The sequence below is a fragment of the Solea solea genome, chromosome 4, assembly GCF_958295425.1.
Source record: "Solea solea chromosome 4, fSolSol10.1, whole genome shotgun sequence".
In the NCBI taxonomy this organism is placed as follows: Eukaryota; Metazoa; Chordata; class Actinopteri; order Pleuronectiformes; family Soleidae; genus Solea; species Solea solea.
In genome coordinates this window covers 3,390,044-3,413,961 of record NC_081137.1, presented here as the reverse complement: position 1 = coordinate 3,413,961, position 23,918 = coordinate 3,390,044, and the positions used below count along the sequence as shown (strand labels likewise).

Here is a 23,918-nt window from a genome sequence, read left to right as displayed (position 1 = left end):
TCAGACACACTGGAGACGCATCGGAGACTCGTTGCATTCACACTTCTGTTCAGTGTTGTCACAATGTGTCTGCGACCACCTCCCGTAGTGCTTTGGCAGATCAGATAACAATCTAAACATTTTCTGTTTTTATTGCTCCATAGAACAAAGAAGTCATTCAAACTCAATCATTTTTGCTTTGAAGACAAAACAACACATTTCACAACATCATCATTTACACCTTTAAAAAAACCCTCATCAACATTTTTGCACATTTTATGGACCAAACCATGACTCTTTCACCTGTCATTGCATCACCTCACACGGACGACGTTAACAGCACTTGTCAACAGAGCCTCTGTTTAATGTGTGCACATGATTTGTTCCATTGTTAACAGCTGAAAACTATGGACCAGTCAAAGTGGCAAAATTCAATCAATAAATACACCATTAAAATAATGACTCAAATTCATTCATTCAAATTGGAATGAAATACATACACGTCTTATTAAATGTGCCATTTATTCATTCAAATACTCAATTAATTTGATGTAAAAAAAAACAACATATAGAATGACTTGACTATTGAATAGACAAGTCATTCTATGTTTTTTTTTTTTTTCATCAAATGAAGTGTTTTTAATGAATTAATGGCACATTTAATAAGACGTGTATATATTTCATTCCAAATTGAATGAATGACATATTTGAGTCATTATTTAATGGTGTATTTATTGATTGATTTTGACCATTTGACTCCTCCACACTTTTCACCTGTTAACAATGGAACAAGGCATGTGCACACATTAATCACACAGAAGTCTAATTCATGTGTTTATCATTTTTAAGCAGCAGCTACTGGACACCTGGACCCCAACTGTGTGGTCAACAGTCCAGAGAGTGGACCCCTGTCAATTTTTTTTTGTGTCTTTATGGGCTTTCTTTGGGGAAAAATGTGAAATAAAATGGTATAACCCTCTGCTGTCATCTGTGCAGGGGGCCGGGGGAGCACAGCCCAGCCCCGGCCCCAGTTTAGCCCCGGCGCCGGGGCCAAGTGTTCGGAGCATGCTGGATTTGAACCAGACACAGCCGGACTGGCACAACCTCCTCGCGGTTGCGAACCAACCCACCACGCCACGAACCCTTTGGAGGTTTGAGATGGAGCTCCGGGCGTTTTTGAGTCTTCACTTTGGCTGTGGAACCTTAAACCTTGACGTATAAAGGAATTGAACCATCAACGTCAGGACTCAAAGGCAGCTCTCTAACCAGCTGAGCTATCTGTCCACACTCTTCTGCAGGTTTTCTCACATCAGTTCACTCTCTGCGCTGAAAATTGTGCTTAAAAAGTCACTTGGTCTAAGATTTGAACCCCTGACCTCAGGAACTCTAGTCTTTGATTTAACCATGTGAGCTATTTGTCTTGGCTTGGTAGCTTTTGAACGTTGGAAGTATTTCAATAACAGATTGCCCGTGACTTCACAGGCCTCAGCCTGATGAAATATTTAACAATGTCTGTCCTACAACTTGGGCCAGATCTTTGGTGTAGTGGTTAGTGCTCTTGTCTTTGAAGCAAGAAGACCTGGGTTCGAGACCCGTTAGGAACAACTACCTTTCTGCATGCAGTTTTTCATGTTCTCCCCGTGTGTGCGTGGCTTTTCTCTGGGTTCTCTGGCTTCATCCCTCAGTCAATCAATCATCTACCGCTTTGTCCACCACAGGAGGGACGCAGTGCCAAGCTCAGCTGTCATAGGGAGATCGGTGGGGTCCACCCTGCACTGTTAGCCAGTCCGTTCAAAACATGCAGCAAGGCGATGAGTTAAATTTCCACTTAAACATTGACTTCATGTAAGATTCGAACCCCTGACCATAGGAACGCCAGTCCATGTCTGAACCATGTGAGCTATTAGTCTTTCCATGGTTTTTTGCACAATTTGGAAGTCTTTCAATAATAGAGCCCATGACTTCAAAAAAAACGTCAGACTGATGAAATATTTAAGAACGTTTGTCCCCTAGAATGGATAACATGGTTGGTGTAGTGGTTAGTGCTCTTGCCTTTGAAACAGGAAGTCCTTGGTTCGAGACCCAGTTTGAGCAAGTGTCTTAATGCATGCAGTTTTTCATGTTGTCTGCGTGGCTTTTCTCCAGGTTCTCTGGTTTCCGTCCTTCAATAATCTACCACTTTGTCCTCCACTGGAGGGTGGAGGGGGGTGCTGTGCCAAGCTCAGCTGTCATTGGGGATAGGCAGGGTTCATCCTGCACTGTTCGCCAGTCCATTCAAAACATGCAATACAGTGATGAGGTAAATTTCCACTTAGACATTGAATTCATGTAAGATTTGAACCGCCGACCTTAGGAACGCCAGACCATGTCTGAACCATGTGAGTTATTTGTCTTCAATCGCTTTTCTTCACAATTTGGAAGTCTTTCAATAATGACTTCAAAAAAACGTCAGACTGATGGAATATTTAAGAACATCTCTCCCATGACAAAGGCAACATGGTTGGTGTAGTGGTTAGTGCTCTTGACTTTGCAGAGAGAGGATCTGGGTTCAAGACCCACTTGGAACAAGGATCTTCGTGCATAGAGCTTTTCATGTTGTGTGTGTGGCGTTTCTCTGGCTTCCTCCCACAGTGCATCAATCGATTACCACTTTGTCCTCCGCTGGAGGGTTGCGTTGGGTGCTCTGCCAATGATAGGAGGGGTTCACCGCTGATGACAGCTGAGCTTGGCACAGCACCCTCCTCCACCCTCCAGTGGAGGACAAAGTGGTAGATTATTGAAGGACGGAAGCCAGAGAACCTGGAGAAAAGCCACGCAGACAACATGAAAAACTGCATGCATTAAGACACTTGCTCAAACTGGGTCTCGAACCAAGGACTTCCTGTTTCAAAGGCAAGAGCACTAACCACTACACCAATCATGTTGTCCGTCTTTGGGGACAGACGTTCTTAAATATTTCATCAGTCCGACGTTTTTTTGAAGTCAGGTTCTATTATTGAAAGACTTCCAAATTGTGCGGAAAAGCATACAAAGACAAATAGCTCACATGGTTCAGACATGGACTGGCGTTCCTATGGTCAGGGGTTCGAATCTTACATGAAGTCAATGTTTAAGTGGTAATTTACCTCATCACTGTATTGCATGTTTTGAATGGACTGGCAAACAGTGCAGGATGAACACCGCCTATCACCCTATGAAAGCTGAGCTTGGCAGAGCACCCCGCTCCACCCACCAGTGGAGGACAAAGTGGTAGATGATTGATGGACTGTGGGAGGAAGCCAGAGAACCTGGAGAAAAGCCACACACACACAGGGAGAACATGAAAAACTCCCTGCAGAAAGACAGTTGTTCCAAATGGGTCTCGAACCCAGATCTTCTTGTTTCAAAGGCAAGAGCGCTAACCACTACACCAACTGTTTGGCCCAGTAAGGAGGACATGTATTGTTAAATACTTCATCAGTCAGAGGTTTTTTTGAAGTCATGTTTGTGCTCATCTGTTATTGAAAGTCGTCCAACGTTGAAGAAGAAGTGTGTGAGGACAAATAGCTCACGTGGTTCAGACAAAGACTGGAGCTCCTGGGGTCAGAGGTTCAAATCTTAGATGAAGCAACTTTTTAAGCCCAATATTCTACACAGAGAGTGAATAAATGTGACAAAACCTGTGGAAGAGTGTGGACAGATAGCTCAGCTGGTTAGAGAGCTGCCTTTGAGTCCTGACATTGACGGTTCAATTCCTTTATACGTCAAGGTTTAAGGTTCCACAGCCAAAGTGAAGACTCAAAAACGCCCGGAGCTCCGTCTCAACACCTCAAAAGGGTTCGTGGCGTGGTGGGTTGGTTCGCAACCGCGAGGAGGTTGTGCCAGTCCGGCTGTGGCTGGTTCAAATCCAGCATGCTCCGAACACTTGGCCCCGGCGCCGGGGCCAAACTGGGGCCGGGGCTGGGCTGTGCTCCCCCGGCCCCCTGCACAGATGACAGCAGGGGGTTATACCATTTTATTTCACACTTTTCCCAAAAAAATTCCCAAGAAATCCCATAAAAACACCAAAAAAATTGACAGGGGTCCACTCTCTGGACTGTTGACCACACAGTTGGGTCCAGGTGTCCAGTAACTGCTGCTTAAAAATGATGAGAACATGAATGAGACTTCTGTGTGATTAATGTAAAAACATAATTTTTACATTGTTAACAGGTGAAAACTGTGGACGAGTCAAAGAGGCAACATTCAATCAATAAATACACCATTAAACAATGACTCTCACATTCATTCACATTGGAATTAAATACATAAATGTCTCATTATTAAATGTGTCATTAATTCATTAAAATACCAAATTCATTTGATGTAAAAAAAACAACCATACATAACTTCTTCACTAGTTAATGAATTATTTCATGGTCCTGTGTTGCAGTAAATCATGAAATAATTCATTAAATAGTCTTTAAGTAATTCTATATGTTTTGTTTACATTAAATACATGTGGTATTTGAATGAATGAATGAATGACACATTTACCAATAAGACATTTCTGTATTTAATTCCAATGTGAATGGATGAATGTGAGACACATGCGAGTCATTATTTCATGGTGTATTTAGTGACTGAATGTGGTCACTTTGACTCGTCCACAGTTTTCACCTGTTAACAATGTAAAAATGATGTGAACACATTAAACAGAGGCTCTGTTGACAAGTGCTGTTAACGTCCACGTGAGGGGATGAAATCACAGGTGGAAGAGTGATGGTTTGCTCCAGAAAATGTGCTAAAATGTTGATGAGTGTTTTTTAAAGGTGGAAATGAGGATGTTGTCAAACGTGTTGTTTTTGTCCACAAAGCAAAAATGATTGAGTTTGAATGATTTCTTTGTTTTTATGGAGCAAAGAAAACAGAAAATGATGCCATTTAAGAAGCTTGATTTAATTCTTTAAAAAACAATTGTTTCAGCCCTAGTTTGTTGAGAGTCAGTTTGATGCGTCGACATGATTGATGACTACAATAGTAGAGTAATAAAGCTTGCACCTCCATGACTCGTGCCCCCTACAGCAATTTTGTTTTTCTGCTTCTTTATTTTGCACAATAAAGAGGTTTCATATCCACAAGTATGAAAAAATAGTCTGTTAATTTGACTAAAGAGACTTAATGACCTCTGCAGTTGTGCAAAAGGAAAGACATATATATGGGTATTGATATGGACCCAAGCGCTGTGATATATGGGCTTATTATTATTATTATTATTATAATAACAAAGAAATAATTACATTTTTGGTTTGTGGATAAAAAAAACAAAAACATTTGAGAATCATAATTTCCAGGTTTGAAAAACACTGATCAACATTTTTCAAACATTTTCTGGCCCAAACAAATACTCGATTAATGGAGAAAATAATAACATTAACATTTCCTGGATTCTTTGTCTCTCTGTAACAAACAGAAAACGACATCATTTGTATGTGAAGAGAAATAAAAGGTGTGTGTTTACATATGGAGCAGTGACGTCACATTAGCATTAGCATTAGCAGGTGTAATCTGAACACCTGTGATGGGATCACTCAGGTCGGATGTTAACAGCAGGTGTGAACAGAGCGTCAACAGAACATCTAATACATGTGTGGATCATTTTTAAGCAGCAGTTACCACACAGCTGTCCGCGCTGCTCCTCGTCCTCCTCCAGCTCCTCCTGGTCCTGGCTCCTGGTCCGGCAGCTCAGCCCTGCTCCAAAAAATCTGTAGATCAGTTACAAAGACTTTAAAAATCCTGAAAACATTTTCAGACATGAGTTAAGAAATGTGAGTAAAACACATTCAACCGTTTTTATTGTCAACTATATATATTGGTCCACATCAACACGGACACTTTTATTTTGAAATTCTACTGAACCACTGCTTGTCAACAGTTTTTTTTACTTAACCTGCCCCCTACTGGCCAGACTAGATACTCATTTTTAACAGTTTTAATGGTATATTGACATTTTTTGTTGACATACTATATTTGGACATTGTTTGACATTTTAGACAGTTTATAATTGGACAGTTTACTAAATAATATACATGTTTTGGCTTTTTTACGACATACTATACTAGGACACATTTAGACAGTTAATATTTAATTTTTTTTGTTGACATTATAATAGGATATTTTGGACAGTTTTAGACAGTATGAAGGCAGTTATGACGTCATACTATATAATCATATATTTGACACTAAGTCAGATTTTTTTGAAAACAGATGCGTTGAAAACACCCACGTACATGGTGAGGCGTGATCGTGTATTTGCTGCGGAGCAGTGACGTCACATTAGCAGTAGCAGCCTAGCAGGTGTAATCTGAACACCTGTTATCGGATCGCTCAGGTCGGATGTTAAAAGCAGGTGTGAACAGAGCGTCAACAGAGAATCTAAGACATGTGTGGATCATTTTTAAGCAGCAGTTACCACACGTTCGTTGCCGCTGCTCCTCGTCCTCTTCCTGTTGTTTCTCTCCGCATGGAAGAAGCTCCCACAGGGGAAGTGGAACATTCCAAATAGATCGACACAGAGGGGAGGAGTGGAATGTACCAAGTCATGGAAAGTACACAAAGGCTATTAAATCAGTGTGTCTTTGTGCAGGAGCAGCTCCACCTGTGATTAATAACGTTCATGTCCTCGCCGGACAAATAAAAGAAAAATGGCAGCTCAAATTGTTGTTATTTAAAAACATTTTTTCTAAAACAGAGAAAATAAAAACCCACCACCTATAGGAAATGCTGCCACCTGCTGGACGTGCTTTCTCCCCTCATCTTATAAAAGCTGCCCAAATGATCCCGTTTAGCTCTTTGTCTTAAAATGATCAACAATAAATGTTGTGACAGTAATTGATGTTTCTCCTTGTTGTGTCTTGTATTACTAGGACATTTTTGACAGTTTATGCCTGGACGTTCTGTGTCCATACACACTCATTCCACTGAGTACAAAAAAAATGTGCTTTTTGAAAATGAGCATAAAGAAATAAGAAATAATATAATGTTATGCATTGTTATATTCTACTTTCAGTCCAGTTCTGCACAAATCAAACCTGCCACAAACTCGATGATACAAACATATGACATGAGGTACACTTGTGGTGGAATTATTTACCAACATGTGGTGTTCATCATTGTTGAATCGTCGCAGCCCCTACTCAAAATATCCAATAACGACTCTGTACGCTGCAATTTGAAATTAGTTTTTACTTAAAAAAAGATCAAAATAAAGTTGTACAATTGAACCAAAATAAGTTGCCATGTTACACTTTTCAGCTCTACACACATACAGTCACTCTGTCTGTCTGTCTATGTGTGTGTGTGAGTGAAAGTGTTAACCAGCATCACTCTGTTTTTGTTTTAGTGTGCTGCTGACGATGTGCAGTCTTGTGTCCTGCTGCAGATTGTCCGTCCAAATTGTCCAAAAACAGATGAGAATGGAGTGACTCACATTACTGTGTGTGGGTGTGTGTGTCTGTGTCCACAGTGTTTTTTTTTATATAAAGAACGGGTTTTAAAATCATTGTTCAGACACACAAACAAACACTGACTTCATCATCATCAGCTGCAGATTTGATGTCTTATGGGAAAAACACACAGACACAGGAAATTTTTCTTTTAAATTCCCAGCAATGTAATGGTTGGACTCGTGTCTCCACAGACACACACCCACTCACACTTACACACACACATACAATGACCTAAAATAACCTCAGATCTTCAACATTTAAAACCAGGAGACGAACATTTTCTCTTTAAAATCTCGATAGACAAAAAAAAGCTGGTGAGCTCTCTGGGTCTACGTCTGCACAGTGAGGGGTGTGGCTTAAGGAGTGGGGGTGGAGCTATAGATTTCACATTCATTGTTGAATATATTTTTTATTGTTATTATTATTATTATTATTATTAGTATTAATAATAATTTGTATTCACCAGGTATCAGAAGTATTTGGGCAGTTGATACCTGTTCACATTTAGAGTCTGAAAGTTTCCTACACAAATACAGTCCAGATTTAAAGGGATAGTTCGGGATAGTTTTTTCCTTCTGAAATGTACACTGTGTGCGACCATCACTGAAAACGTGGCGTGGACAAAAGGCTCACAATTAAATCCATTTAATTGTGAGTGGATTTAATTAACTCTCACACAGCTCCAATGTGTGAGAGTTAGTGCCATCTGGTGGCGAGACTGCAGATTGTAATTCACTGAGGCTTTCCTCCAGTCATTTTTGAAAAGTATGCTGTTTTTCTCTGGAATAATTTGTAGAAACATGGTGGCTTTTAAAATGGTGGCCTTCACAAATTGAGGCCCATTCTAGGTCTACAAAAACCAAACAGTTTGTATTTAATTTTAAAGTGATATTAGAGTAATACAAACAGAGTTATGGGTAATATATCTAATTTTCTGCTCGTGAACCCTGCTAATTCTTGCACACTGGACCTTTTACAAAAAGCTCACATTATAAAATCAAAGCCTGCTGAAGTCAATGATATCCCAAGTATATGTTTGGTACTTTATCTTCCTACTAGATATAATTTTAGGGCTGAGAACTAAAGTTTGTGTACCACTCACTGTCCTGCACCAATTTAGCTCGCAACACAAGCTGCTCGTCTTCTGCTGCAAAGTTTGATAAAAGTAAATCCGAACAACGGATTTCAAACACCAAAGTAATAAAATAAAACATTTGCACTTACTGACGGAGGCAGCAGTGGACCAACAGCTCCCATGTGCTGTGATTTATAATCACAGATTTTCTCTATGGGCTTTGGTGCAGGGAGTAAACGGTTTACAAAGTGGCACAAACTCCGTCTTTACAGTGAGGTAAAGTGACAAACATCTTCTGAACATATCACAGACTTAAGCAGGCATAGATTTTATAAGATGAGCCATTTGTTAAATGGCCAATAGCAGCTTATGTGTCAGAAGTCAACGCTCAAAGTAGCTTTGAAAAAACAAACCCTGAACTATCTCTTTAACACGTCTCCTCCTTCAAGTGGCGTCATCTTTTTCATTATTGCGATGCATAAAATCCTTGAAGATGATTTACAAAAAAAACAAACAGTTCACTACAGTATCTGTTATGTACATCTGTTTAAAAAGCAAGCATGTTACACAGTTGTCTCCTATGTACAGCTAGAGTTATTTAGTTTGTCATGGAATATACATATTTACTTATTTTCACAGTTTTCTATCTTTGCTCATATATTCATAGATTATTCTTTTTCTTTTTTACTTTTAAATTATGAATACAAATATTTTTCCTCATATCTTCACAGCACTGGGCAACAGCTCTCGTCCGTGCTGCCACTTGTTGATATCTAGTAAGATTGTTGTCTCTTGAACGCTGTTCGTGTAGCAAATACTGTTCCGTTTCAAAACAATCTTGATTGTGGTTCAGTGTTTTGTCTTTTGCTAATTCACAGCGATCCCAAAGGGGAAAAAAAACAACACAGTTTGAGTTTCAAGTTTACAGTTTTCTGGTCTTCGTCTTTATCATAAATCATGATATTATTTCGTTTCCTCCTCTGTCGCTGAAGTCGATTCCCGTGATTCAAAAAAATAGTAAAACTAAAAACAGTCTGCCTCTGGTTTCCACAGACTTCAGGGAGAAGTCGTCGAGCCTCGACAAGTCCTGACCTCTCTGCTCCTCTGTCGGTGCTGTCTCGCCCCCCTGGAGGTGACCTGATGTTGTGTGTGTGACTCCTGTTCCTTTGTGGGTAGTTTGTGGTTGTTGCGATCGATGTGAAGAGTGTTTTTTTTTTCTTTGTCTATTGTTATTGGAATTAAGGCACTTGAGAGGTTTTTGGTTTTCACGGGAGCTCGGAGGAGACCAGGGCGAGGCCGGAGCTCTGGCGGAGGGGAGGCCCGGCGTGAACGGCCTTGGGACAGTCGGGCGTCAGCACCCGTCCGTTCTCCCCAACGCTGCCCGTGATGGACAGACGGGCCTTGTTCCTCATGGCTTCAGTAAATGTGAGCTGGGGACAAAGAGACGAGGACAGGTTTGTGTTTGGAGCAGTTTGAAAAGATTATGTGTTTGCAGATTGGAGTTTTAAAAACATTTCAATTAACATTTTTCCAGTCTGTTCTATTTTTCAAGTGCTAAAACACAAACACTTAAGTAGTTTCCATTCATTTTTCTGCTACTGCAAATATCTAATACACTTGACTATATTTTCATAAAGTATATATATAAATATATATATGTATATGTATAATTATTTTTATTTATATATATATATATACATATATATATATATATATATATTAATTAAAAAAAGATAAAACCTAAGTTAAAATTACAGCAATTAACCCTTTTTGTATTTAATAGTTTTTCTATTATGACTGAAATAATTTAAGTCACAATTTAAGTGGTGAGGTGTGTGGAGTCTAAGTGTTGTCCAGCAGAGGGCAGCAAAGGCCCACTGGAGTGAACTGTGTTGACTATAATATCTGTTCCCAAAAGGCCACAATATTTGAGGCGTAACAATAATTAACTGTCCCCACATAGGGGTCATTATCATGGGTGGGGCTTCTGTATGTGTTGCTATTTTATTAACAGATCACAGCAGTAACTTTCAATGAAAATATACAGTATGTAAAAAAAAAAAATGTGTATGGACAGCAAGAAATATAAAATTAACTTAAAGTTTAATTATAATCTAGTTAGACAGTTAAATTTAAATTTTCAGACTTAATTCATGTCTAAACTAAAGATTAAAGCTGTTGACCATTGGCCATATAAAAGAATTTAAATGTCCAAGAAAGTAAATAAATAAATAAAAAAGGCTAACAAATGGGCAATAATGACCTACATTCTTCAGATGGACAGACAACCCCCGAAAAATAGCTACAATTAGCTTAGCTTATGTACTTCAAACTAAAACTCCAATCTGCTTTGTTGAAAAACAACAAGTAGTACAAATGTACATGTATGTATATGTATGTAAAGTCAGAAGACATCTTTCACTGTGATATGTGATATGAAGCCAGCCTCATACTACACAGTGAGTGATTGATCGTAGCAGGCAGCCGGACAGGTGTGGGGACAGGTGGGGCACAGGGAAGCTGACTTAGCAACAGTGAAGCTAATGAAGTTGGTGCTGAAGTGCTGATGGGGGACACATAACACTGTCGGACAGATATATACAACGAGTGAGACGAAAGAGTGAAGCGGTCGAGGGCCTGAGGGAAATATCCGGAGACGACAGCTGCACGTCAATATCAGCTCATCACTAGGGATTGATCAGTTAGGTTTTATGTTGCCATATATACTGCTTAAATGGTTTTAAATATAGGGTTTCTTACGCTCTTTTTAAATTTGCTCTGTGGTTGTACATTGATGGACAGAATTGAGACAATAATGTCCCCGAGTTGCAGTTTTTCACCACACTCACGTTTCTGCAAACCGCATGTTTCTGAACCAAAATGATTTAGTGTCTTAACCAGTGAAAACAGTCCCAGTCTGGCAGTCGGCAGGTCCACAACCATGAGGTTGTTCAGATCTGGAGGATTTAGTTTCACTAACACTGGGTTTTTTTGATCCGGCAGGTTCAGCTTCATAAAGAAGGGCCCCGATCTTGTCTATATCCACTATATCTTTGTGGAACCAAACTTGCCACTTGTGCACAGAATCAACCCTTGAAGTACAGCGAACACCCACCCCGCCCACAAGTAAAGGTACTTTTCTCAGTCAAAATGCAAGTCTGACTACATGGTGTCATTTTGTTTCATGACAGCCTTACAGTAGTTTTACTATTTTGAAAATACAAAACTACAGCACACTAGTGATATTTGAACACCTTTTTTAAAAAAAAGGGAAGCAGGATTTTAACCCTAAAAAGCTTCAGATTGTCATTACGATGGTTACATTTCGTGCTGTCTGTTAGCGGAAAACCAGTCTCGCAAGATCAGGGCTGCTGGAAAAGAAGCCGAGGAAACCGCTGTGGGAGGAAGTGAGGAAGAGTAAATAACTGTCTGACTGACCGCGACCAAGATGTCTTGATTTTTTTTCCTTCCGTCACACATATAAACTGATTAGAGCAGCCACTCCGACCGTGAAATACCTGCATCTCAGCTGCTATTTCTGAGAATAGATCTCTTGCCTGTTTTCACCACAAGCCTCAGCCTGTTTCACACATATTGAAGAGTCCTGAGTATTTATAGTATTTAAAAGTATCTTATTTATGGAAAGCTGTAAAATAGCACCAGCGCGACAGCAGACAGACGATGTCACACACTGTACCACAACACCACTGTCACTCTTTAGCCACCAAATCCTCGATATGAAGCATATAAGGCAATTTGCCCAAATGTAACGCGGTTTGCAGAAAAGCGACCGGTCTGTGAACGTTGGGTGACTCGCTCGTAGAAAACAGGGCACTGGAGTTTCACAGATTCAAAGAGTAGACATTAGATGGACGAATGCTCTGCAGCATGATGAAATGTCCTCACAGGAGTAGACACGTGTGTACAAATACGACATTGATCCTCATTCACCGTGTCTTTCTTGCCTTATGTGAGCCCAGAAAAGCACCGGATCTCAACAGTGAGATTTTTTTTTAGCAAATATTGACACTCAAAAGTGTGCCATCAAGATGAGAAATGCACTGCATAATTTTTTTTTATGCCAAATTAAACTGCTATTGTCCTCTACATCTATGTAAACGTGCCTTTTCACTCTCGTATTTTATACCCACTAACTTAAAACATTAGTTTCTAATTAGAGAGCGAATTTTGATCAGGGCGATCAATCATGGCCTTTATTTAATTCATGTGAGCACCGGGCATGAAGATTATCTTCCCACTGAGTTCAGGATGAGTAATACATTCTAAAAATTTTGGCAGGGAAATGGGTCACACCACATTTCCCGCTTGATAAATGAGGGCCAAAGTCTGCAGCCACACAAGCCGTGAAGCGGTCGAAGAAGCGACGTCATGTCTGAGGATGACTCATTGCTTCCTGTCACACTGAGGAAACAAAAAAAAAGAGAAGAGGTTTGGAACGCAGACCAGGATGTCACATGACCACATAGTGAGCGGATAAGACAGAAGTGGGTATGCGTTTTGCCACTGGTCACGACAGTCACTCAGCATGACGATAGCTAGCACAGGGTTACGGTAGGTTTCACTTACAGTCTCTGTGCAGCGAGCTAGTGAGGGGGGGGGGGAGGGGGGGATGGGGAGCAAAGGCTTGGACGAAACCCTCTACGAAAAACTCCTAACTACATCTTATCAGCTCCCCCATCGCTGCCATACCCACGGAAAACCTCGCTAAACTCAGCTAAGTTGTGGATGCTGGGTCTCGGGCTCTGGGTTTGGCTCTGGCTAGGCTCGGGGCTTTGGTGCGGGCTGGGGAAGCGGTGGTTGTGATGGGGGTGTTGAGACGGGGACTGGGCCTCCACCTTCATTCTCTTGGCCTCGTTGCGCGACTTGTAGCAGAATTCGATGAGGGCCACCAGCATGGCCAGGCCCAGGCCTCCGACGAGGATGTAGAAGACCCCCGCCACGTTGCTCAGGCTCAGGGCCTGCGATGACTTGTCCTGTGGCCGACGGGGAGAGGGACAAAAAAAAAAAATCAGTGCTGGTTTTAGCAGCAATTGCACACAATCACTTCACATTTATACACAAATAACACAAGGTCAATAATCTTTACATCATGCACACACACACACAACTTTTTTACACTTCCTCTCGCCTTTCAGTCTACTCCTGATCTGCCCCAAACATTAGAAAACTAAAGGGTCAGTTCAAGCAAACTATGACATTTTCTAAAAGAACTCCAGGGTTTCTCGACATGTCGACAGTTTTGATTTGAATTACTAAGCTTTTGAAATGATTTTTGTTTCTAACTTCATCGCAGTGGACAAACAAGGCCCATATTTTTAAGTTTCACAAATCAAGAAGTAGTATTTGATTAATTTAACCTATATTTATGTTTTCTATTGCTCTTTTAAAAACGTATTCACATAAATAAATTAATGAATTTACTCATTCATTGAAACTAAAATGAAAAAAAAACCTAAAAATAATCTCCTGAAAAGTGTCACAGTATGAACTATGACTACTGTTTGGATTGTTGACCAAAGGTTACATGGTAACCAGGGTGACTTTGTCAAGGACTTTCCAGGACCAATTCCCTCAAATTCAAGGACGGAATGTGCTGAAACAGCTTAAGATGGGAGGGCAACTTGTAAGAGCTGCTTTGCCGATGGCATAATACTTTAATAAACTGGTGAACGTTCTTCTCATTACAGCCTAAATTCACTCCGGTTTAAAGGCTTTAAACTAGGGCTGAACGATTTTGAATAAATATCTAATTGCGGTTATTTTGACAGGAATTGTAATTGAGATGCGATTCGCAAATGTTTGATTTTTTTTTTTTACTATTCAAAATGATCATTGTGTTTTATTTGTGCAGACCTGTGTGAAACAAAGACGTTCTCATCGGTCTGTAGAGTATGCTTCGTATGGGTCAAGACAATAATTCATCTAAAATGATATTTTATGTTCGATTAATTGTTCAGCGCTAACACAGAGAGTCCCTTAAAATCTGTTGACAGCATGTTTTGTGGATTATCCACAGCCTCGAGACGCTGCGGCTGTTATTTAAAGAAGGTAATTAAAACTGTCTGCATGGCTAGATACAATGGGTTGTACTTCTTTTTATTTTTTTGGATGAACTGGCCCTTTAATTTCCCTCTGCATTTGACGCGCTGCTCTGCCTGTCACCTTTTTATAAAACTCTTTCTCTACTCTCATGTATGCAGGTGACGCGTCTGAGCTGTGACTCCTGCCCTCTCCCCGTCATTTATCTCCCTTCATCAAATAAAGCAGACATCCTCACAGGGGTCTTCAACTGATTACCGCCACACAAGCGACTGTCTGTCATGCTTACGTCTCATTTGCAGGTGATGTAGAGTGTGTGTGTGTGTGTGTGTGTGTGTGTCGTGATTAAGGGTCTGACTGGGGAGGACGTGCCTGACGTGGACTCTATATACATGCTGCTTTGTTTCAAATGTGGCGACCCCTCTTCATGCCCCAGTGCATCAGCAGTCAGTTGTCAGTGTGCGACGTGTTTATTAACAGTACAGTAGAATGTAGAGTGACATACAGTGCAGTAATGTATGAACATGCCTTGGCATCGTCTTACATGTGGAGTGTGAGTCTTCACAAAAGTGTTAGCGCTGAGTCATGCCTTGTTTCTGTCATGCTGTATAATAATCTCCCCAAGGCTACGCCTCAAGTCTCTACCTGCACGTCTGTCACTCGCTCTCAGAGTGTGTGTGTGTGTGTCACTGGTGTGTGTGTGTGTGTGTGATACAGTATCAGTCGAGTGTGTACGGAAGCCTACTGCCGCCACGTCAGAAAAATCTAAAATATTTTAACGTTAGTATGACGTACGACCTCGAGAAACTATTCTAAAAACGTCACAAATTACCTCATCGTGACCTAAAAACACGTGTCACGTTACGTAATAAGAAGTTTATTAATATAGCACCTTTTTAAACATAGAGTGCTTTCACAGGCCAACCGAGACGGCAGACAAGTAAATAAACAAAAGCAGCAAGAGGAAATAAAAGTACGATAATAATGGTAATAAAAAATAATATATAAAGCTATTAAAAACAAGGTTTATAGGCGTTAGATAGTAACTGTCAATGTAAAGGTCACTATAAAAAATGCAATATTATAACAAAAACAACCTCATTGAAATACAGTATAATGTCTTACCTAATTATAAAATAATAATAATTCATGTTATATCTGTAAACTATTTCATTTCAAAAGGAAACTTTTTATGTCATAAATGAAGTGAAGTTAGAACACGGAATGTTTTAAGTTATAGTGTCATATATTATCTCATTATAACGTGAAACATTTAATGTTGTAATGCCATAAATTTTAACGTAAAATCTTTTCCGTTTTTACCGTCATAAATACTCTCATTACATCCTGAAGTTTTTCACGTTCTAGTGTCATGAATTCTCTCATTACAAAGGAAACTATTCCATGTTCTGACATCATAAATCATCTCATAATAATGTAAAATGTTACACTTTATAACATCACAATTAAGGTCATTATTACGTGGTTCCTTGTTATCACAAGTCATGTCATAACAACGTGAAATGTTTCACGTTTAAAGTGTTATAATGACGATAAATCCCTGTTTGGTGAAGTCAAACTCAAATTATATAAAAAAAATTAACCTCAGCATTCAAGGCTAATGATTAAAATGATGTGCGAATAATGAGTTAATCTATCATTTCTTCATGCAACGTGATGAGGTTGTGCGTCATACTAACGTCAAAATGTCTTCTTATAAAGTGAAACTTGTTTTAATGTGTAAATGATCATTTTTTAATAATCTCTCTGGCGTGGCGGCAGTACGTGTCCGTCAGTGTGCGTGTAGAGACAAAGAGAGGAGGAGGAGGAGGAGGAGGAGGAGGAGGGGAGGCTCCCGGGCTGGTGGAGACTGACCTTACTTCCCGAGTCCTTGGGTCCACACTCCCCTTTATCGTACCACCATTTGTTTTTCAGTTTGTCTAAGACTCCTGCTTCACTCAGTTTCAATACGGCAAGGTTTACAGGCGTTCTTCAAATCACGAGGGGGGGCCAGGGGGGGAAGGGCGGGGTGGGGAAAATAACATAAATAACATCATAGGACATGTTATTTTATGTTATTCAATCAGAAGAAGCCCAACAAGAGCAGCTCAGTACTCTTCACAAAGCGACGAAGCCGGTGATGAGCCCCACTCAGCGCTACATGTCTCTTTGCTCGTGGTCGTTTGTTGGGTTTATTGGCGGGTGGATGCTAACGGGGTGAGGGGCGGAGCTAACAGACATATACGCGCGGGGCTCCGGCTGCGTCGCTTTCCTGGAACAGGCACATACTGCCGGGACTTTTATTACAACAAATATGGAGGCGAGTACTGTCAACCCAAAACTATTGGCTTCGAAATTTGTGCTTGACGCTCTTGCGGTACGCTTAATACCCACGATTTAATACGCTACATGACGTAGCGCACCTGTGATGCTAACGTTCAGATCTCCCCGCTAATGCTACAAAAGCGGCGCAGCAAATATTCTTGCTCCGACAGTACTCGCTCTCCTCTCGGGGGGTTTTAAAATTCTTCCTGAGTGTCGACCCGGCAGATGCCCCTGTTACCAGCAACAACACATTTCTCTTTTACCCGCATCAAGGTCACATGGGCATAGGGACATAGCGGCTAACCTTCTCGCCACCGCCTCCGCTGCCACACTCTCCTTTGTCGTACCACCACTTGTTTTTCAATTTGTCCAACAGGCCTTGTTCATTGAGTTTTAACACTGCCAGGTTAACTGCACTTCTTGAAAACGATAAGACATATTATTTGGGTGAGAGGGGGGTGAGTATGCTGTCCAAATTGAGAGGGAAGGGGGTAAAGGGGGGGAGGGGAGGGGGGAAGGAGGGAGGAGTAGCAGTGAGAGAGGGGACAAGGGTGGAAAAGTGCATCAATGCTCTAGCGATTACATCCCAACCCAGGACCCAAATACACACTGAACACAAATCTCTCCTGAAGGAAGAAGGGAGCGACGAGCTACTTACTTAAGTCTTTCTTTAAATTTATCTTTCATTCTATCCGAGCGAGGAAATAAAACATCAGTGGGAATGATCTCATTTTTTCCAGCCACATTTTCAACGTTACACAACAGCTCAGTCAATGATCAATCATCGTTAAATCGCGAGAAAATCTAAGTGATATCAAGATGATTATTAGGACTGGAAAAACAAAACCAGTGTCTAATTCAAAACAGCAAACATTGACACAATCATCAGTCACGGAATATCAACATCAGCCGTTGCTTTTGAAATTTTGGACTCGTTTTACATCGTGTTTGCACGTCGGCCAATTTAAAACTCACAGGATCTTTCTGAGTAATAAGCTTTTCTGGAAAAATCACAGTTGATCATTTTAATTGGGTTTATTCGAAGGCTGCTGTAGTGATGTATGACGGTAGTTGAGAGAGATTTGCCTCAGTGTGTATTTTGATCCTTTTTTAATTTATTTGTCTCCTCATTTAAGTCTAAAAAAAAGAAAACAGTCAATAATGCAGATGAATCAGAGATAACAAAGCAACACAGCTGACATTTCAGTTTTAAGGTGTGGAGCCATGTGAAACCACAGCCCTGACCAACAGTGCTGCCCACTCCTGATGCTGCTGGTGTGTTTCCTCGCCGATATCACGGACAAGTGACTGACAGAAGATGATAATCCCCCGAAAAACAGCAACGCGGAGGCTCTACCGTGATCTGTCAGGAACTCTTCCTGCTAAAAGCAGTGGCTGAACACTGGCACCAGCTCGGCTGCAAAGCAAACCAGCAGCTGATCTCATTGATGTCAGGCTCCAGGAATTTACACAAAACAACAACAAACGCAAGTTTGATTTACTTCTTTCTGCTATTTTAAGGTTGTTTTAAAAAAAGAATAGTTACATAGTGTTGCTTTAATGTTCGGCTCATGCTTTCAATTCATTCTCTCCCCAATTACACATGATGAATGGAAGCTGTGCTCGACTATCATCTATTTATGGAGCACAGTTGCTATCATTTGTTCAACAATGTTCCTGTGCCGCCACGGGAATAAATGAAAGCTCAAGCAATCATGGGGTAAACGGTTTGCACACACACACACACACACACACGCATCTGTGCACTTTTTGCCTTTCGTGTATTTATCGGTTCCCTGCGGTGAGACCTTGCCATCAGGTTTTGATCGATGAGCGTGCGGATTGAAAGTGCAAACTCCCCTCAGTAATGACGCCAGATTCTCTGGCAGGTCTGTAAATTCCACTCTGTTCCGAGAGGCAGTGACAGAGTCTGGCAGCGTCACCCAGGGCTGAGCGTTCACATGACTCCCAAAACACTATTCCACTCATTTAGTCGCAAAGAAAGAACCAGTCAACCGTGAAGGAAAACAAAGAGTGTCGAGCTAAATATCACACACTAATTAGGTTTGTTTATAAAAATGCAAATGATCTCAAATGAGACATTTTCTCAGAGTTAGCTGTACCAGAGGCCTCAAGCATGCCATTCCAACGTCTTTGCTCAAACAGCAAGCACAAGCACAGAGATTTTACCTGGTGTGGAGAGCTGTAAAGAAAAGACAAATGAAATAAAACAAACACCACTGCGTCATTACAACCACCCCAGCATGCATGCCACAAATACACATGTCAAACAAACAAACAAACAAACAAACAAACAAAGCCATGACTCCTGCCCTGAAACTAACGTCAAAGTCAAATGAAAACGCCGCCACCCGCCCACACCCAGCAGTAAGAGGAGACAGAGATAGAAAAGGCGGCACACCAGGGAAGGTGGAATACCATAACAACACGTAGAACATATTGTTACACTATTCCACCCACCTTAACTGTGAACCCTTGGGTGTAGCGACTCCGTAGCCTTTGGAGTCCAAGTTGCCTCCCACTTTCATTGTGTCGCAGGGCTTCCGCTGCTCTGTGTACTCGTTCATCGTGGACTCCAAGAGGAAGGCGTATTTCCCTTTGGACTTGCGGACGCGCGCCACGCCCTCGGCCGTGGTCTTAGTGAAGACCGTGGGCTCGGCCGACTTCATGTAGCCCCACATCTTCTCGTAGACGGCGATTTTTGAGCGCTGTGGGGGGGGGGGGGGGGGGTTTCAAAGACGGTTAAAAGGTTTGAAGACAGGTGAGGTGTGTGTGTGAGAGAGAGAGAGAGAGAAAGAAATCACAACAACAGGCAGAAGAACCACAGTTTACAAGCTGGTTTCCCAAACTATATGGGGGACTCACTTTTTAACATGGCAAGTTATCCAAATCAAAATCCTAACATTAATCCTATGTATGTATGTATATGTATAATTTGGGTAATTTACAGCCTTATTAGTAAAACCTAATATCATTTTGAATTGCCAAACTAATCTTTACCAATAAATGTTTGATAAAATAATTAAAACTTAATATCATGCATGTTATTCACCATTTACTTAAATTAAAGATAAAAAAAATAAATCTGAGACCCATATTTTGGTCCCAACCCAGTGATTGGGAACCACTGGTTTAGACTACTTCATAATAATTAACAGGCAATACAATAGGCCCCTTGCAGAGCAGCCATTTTGAAAAATGTAAACAATCAAAAGAATGAAGGCTGAGTTCCATTTAGATTCCTCAGTTTCTGGGTGAATGCTTTCCTGCTAAAATATGTCAAAATGGCTGCCATTTAATTATTGTTTTCATGGTTAAATACCAGAATCCCTCATACTGGAAGATATTGTTGTGCTTTAACCTTCTTTTATAAGGAAACACAACAAAAACTCACACTGCTGCACTCCATGTCATAAAAACAAGCTAAATCCACAGTCTCTTCAGAATAATGAATTCTAAAAATCAGTCATATAAGGTCATGTCATGTCAGAAATGTCAAAAAAACAGCTTTTACTGCAGTGTGTGTCGTCGTCGTCGTCGTGTGCCAAAAAAACCCTCCACCATGCTGTAGTCTAAGTAATGAAAGATGCAGCACAAATTCACAGAACCTCCTGCATAATCAATGCGTCCAATGAAAGCCAAAAATCTGTCATACTGTACAGAAGCTCGTCAAAAGAGACGCCAGAAAAACTTTTTACCGCGGTATGTGTGCCAAAAAAACTAAACACCGAGCTACAGTCTAAATGATGACTGTGCCAAAATACACTGTGCTGTTGACAGTTATGTAAAAATGTTAAAACGTCATGATACAGTCAGTCATTAAAAGACCAAAGAAGGTGACAAAATGCACAGGAATTATTAGATAAATGCTAAAAAAATATAGGTGCCAATACGACCAAAAAGCCAAAATACAGCACAAAACTCGCAGTGTCTAAGTAATAATGTATCCTAAAAAATACCAAAATACATCATACTGTACACAAGCATGTCCACAAAGGGAAATAAAAGTTTTAGTATGTTGTTGCCTGCAAAAAAATGCCATGCGACTGAGTCTATATCATAAAAATACCAAAAACCAACAAAAATCCACAGGAATTACGTAATAATGCATCTTAAAAATGTCCCTTACTGTTTTACTACAGTAAGTTCTTGCACGTATACATTTTTTTTTAATGATTAATGTTTTGAAAACAAAAAATAAATAAATAAATGGCATGCATATTATGGCATAATGCATCCCAAAACTGCCAAACATGTCATCCTCTATGGGGCACATTCATAGTTTTAGAGATATTTCAAGTTAAAAGTCCCATTTTTGCTCTTTTTAATTAAGAAATTCTCAACTTTGAGATGTAATAAAAACAAACATTTACAAAAGGTCTGACCAGGACTGACTAGTTTGTTTCCAGGACATCTTTGACTACTACCATACTGTCAATAAGAAATTTCAAAGTAAAAGTCCCATTTTTGCACTTTTTAAATAAACAAATTCTCAACTTAAAGATGTAATAACAACATCCTTACCGCCGCCGTGTAGTGCACATTTAAAATAAAAAACTAAAATAAAATAAACAAGAATTTATCAATGGAAGCTCTAATTTTAATCATAGGAAGCAGCGTTGTCATGGAAACCGGTCAAACTTGAGCACTGACTCACCCTGAAGAACTCTTTGGTGGAGCCGGAGTCCAGAGTGCCGTAGGCGATGTCGGTCTGTTTGGCCAGATCCTCGGCGCTCTCGATGGGTGACACCATCCTCTCCACGGTGAGGAAGGCAGCCAGGTTCGCCGTGTACGACGAGATGATGATGAGCGTGAAGAACCACCAGACTCCGCCCACTATTCTGCCTGATAAAGATCTTCGGGTGGAGGGAGAAGGCGAAAGAGAAGGAGCGAGAAAAAAGGAGGGGGAGGAGAGTTTGGATGGAAGTAACGAGAGGAAGTAACGTAATAATAAAGGTAAAATCAGGGAAGAGAAGGGGGAGAGAAAAGAGAAAACAGTTATTATTGAAAATAGAATGAGAAATTAGACAATTATACTTGACTGTAACTCAATCAAACTTTATTAATAAAGCACTTTTCCTATAAGGCAATGCAACAAATCTGAGAAAAAAACAGTAATGGAGAAGTGAGGGAAAGAAGAGGTGAAAATAAAACAATACATATATATAAACTTCTGAGATTAAAGTCATAATCCTGAGGAAAAAAGTCAGATTAATTCAGAAGTCTGACTTTTTCCTCAGAATTGCGATTCACTTTCTCAGCTCTCTGACTTTTTTTTAATTTTTTCAAATTTTGTTTCCAAATAAAGTTTCTGTATCCGTGTGGATGAAACCTAAATGAATTGTCATGACCTAAATATTCATCAAGATTATATTACAATACCAACATTCACACCACACTGCTACTAATACTATATTACTATGTCGTTTCTGTACTGTAATGTCAAAGTGTTGTAAAGCAGACCACCACAAGGGGGCGCTCTAACAACACAAACCCTCCACAGCTGTTATTTATCCTTCATTAGAGCAGATTGCCTCATAAAAAGTCCCACATGCTTGCGTTGACCACCTTTACTGAGAATGAAAAGGTACACTACCCTCCCAGTTTGTTTATTGGATGGATATAAAAAAGAAAAAAAGAAGAGATGACTGCCCCCCCTCTCCTCTTCCTCCTCCTCCTCCTCCTCCTCGCTCGGCCACCGTGGTGAGGACACTGTTCTTTTCCTGTTTGTTCGCTCGGGGGAGACAGATAGCTCGCTGCTCTGGAGCAGCGCGAGGTCGTGAGGAGAATCTTAAACCGTAAATGCTGCATTGAGGAGAACAAACAAGATCTCCCCTCGGTGCGAGTGGAACAGCGGAGGAAACAAAACCCCCAGGCCTCGCGCCTTGTCAGATAGACAGGGAGAAAAGAGAGATGTGAGGAGGAGAAGAGGGAAAAGAGTCGTCTGGCAACGGTCCCTGTTTTCCTGGCCCGTATTTCAACTGTGATTCTTTTTGAAATGTGTCCAAATCCCATTGTCCCCGGCAAACACTCTGTTCTCTGTGCACGGAGCGTCATTTTCTATGCAACCTATACATTATACATTAAAGAAATGGTTGTGTCCACTGCAGCTGCATGACATCGTGATAAAAAATCATAGAACATAACGGAACAACAGGCTCACCTGTTAAAACCGATGCCCTCTTACGTCTATGATATAGCCACAATATGTTTTCACTCTCAGCTCACAACCTTTTCCAACACCAGAGAGAAAATCAGTCATTTTATAACACAGACACACAGGAGCTGTCCATCCACAACTGCCTCCATCACCGCAGTTCAGATGTGTTTGAAATCCTTTGTTTGGATTTACCTCAGAGACAAACACTCACCAAACGAGGCAGCGGGAGACCAACGGCTCCCGCGTCCCTGCGAGGGAAAATCGTTGATTTTCTCCAAGGACTTTGGTGTGGGAGAGTGGGGAGTTTGAAAAAACAGTCTTACAGCAAGTTAAAGTGTTTATCATGTTCTAAAGATGCTGGAGACTTGAGTAGATTTGGTGAGAGTGTTTTTCCTTGTGTCCCCACTAGAGTTTAGCCCAACTATTAGCCCCAAATATGGTTTTTACGAGTGTTTAATGTGTTTAATCAGCATTTACTGGTCAAATAACTCAATGCAAGGAGGATTTTTCAGTTTCGTCTACGATCAAACCAGAGTGAACACATTCACGCACATTCATCTTACAGCAGATTGTATAACTGTTAGATTTATACATAGATTTCTATAACCGAAAGAAAAGATAACCAATATAACATCATCACTGAGGGCTATATGTGTTGTTGGTGTTGAAACACTAGTTTTGCTTAAAATCAAGACTATTCCCGTTAATTTCAGAGTAAAAGAGTTTTATGTTTAAAGCGGCTGCACTTAAAAAAAAAGCAAAAAACCAAAGCTCTCAACTATCACTTTAACGGTGACTCAGGACAGTTCTGTGGCCCGGGGATCTACATCTA

General features: G+C 40.6%; 1 protein-coding gene and 1 long non-coding RNA gene across 3 annotated transcripts in view; one reads left to right on the top strand and one right to left on the bottom strand.

Annotated features, from left to right (window-relative positions):
* Positions 1-9,785: 9,785 nt before the first annotated feature.
* gria4b (glutamate receptor, ionotropic, AMPA 4b) overlaps positions 9,786-23,918 on the bottom strand; it is a 116,820-nt gene continuing 102,687 nt past the window's right edge. Inside the window, exons 12-16 of one of the 2 annotated variants that reach the window (XM_058626508.1) lie at positions 21,584-21,782; positions 19,387-19,634; positions 17,210-17,324; positions 13,377-13,514; positions 9,786-9,950 (exon numbers count right to left, since the gene is read on the bottom strand). In XM_058626508.1, the coding sequence (XP_058482491.1) occupies positions 9,786-9,950; positions 13,377-13,514; positions 17,210-17,324; positions 19,387-19,634; positions 21,584-21,782 (865 nt within the window). Of the gene's footprint in view, positions 9,951-13,376; positions 13,515-16,455; positions 16,571-17,209; positions 17,325-19,386; positions 19,635-21,583; positions 21,783-23,918 lie in introns of both variants that reach the window. The other variant, XM_058626509.1, reaches the window with a different exon arrangement.
* On the top strand, positions 9,850-14,834 carry LOC131457957 (uncharacterized). The gene is made up of 3 exons (XR_009240040.1): positions 9,850-9,974; positions 11,524-11,652; positions 14,742-14,834. It is a non-coding gene; the product is annotated as an uncharacterized LOC131457957 (long non-coding RNA).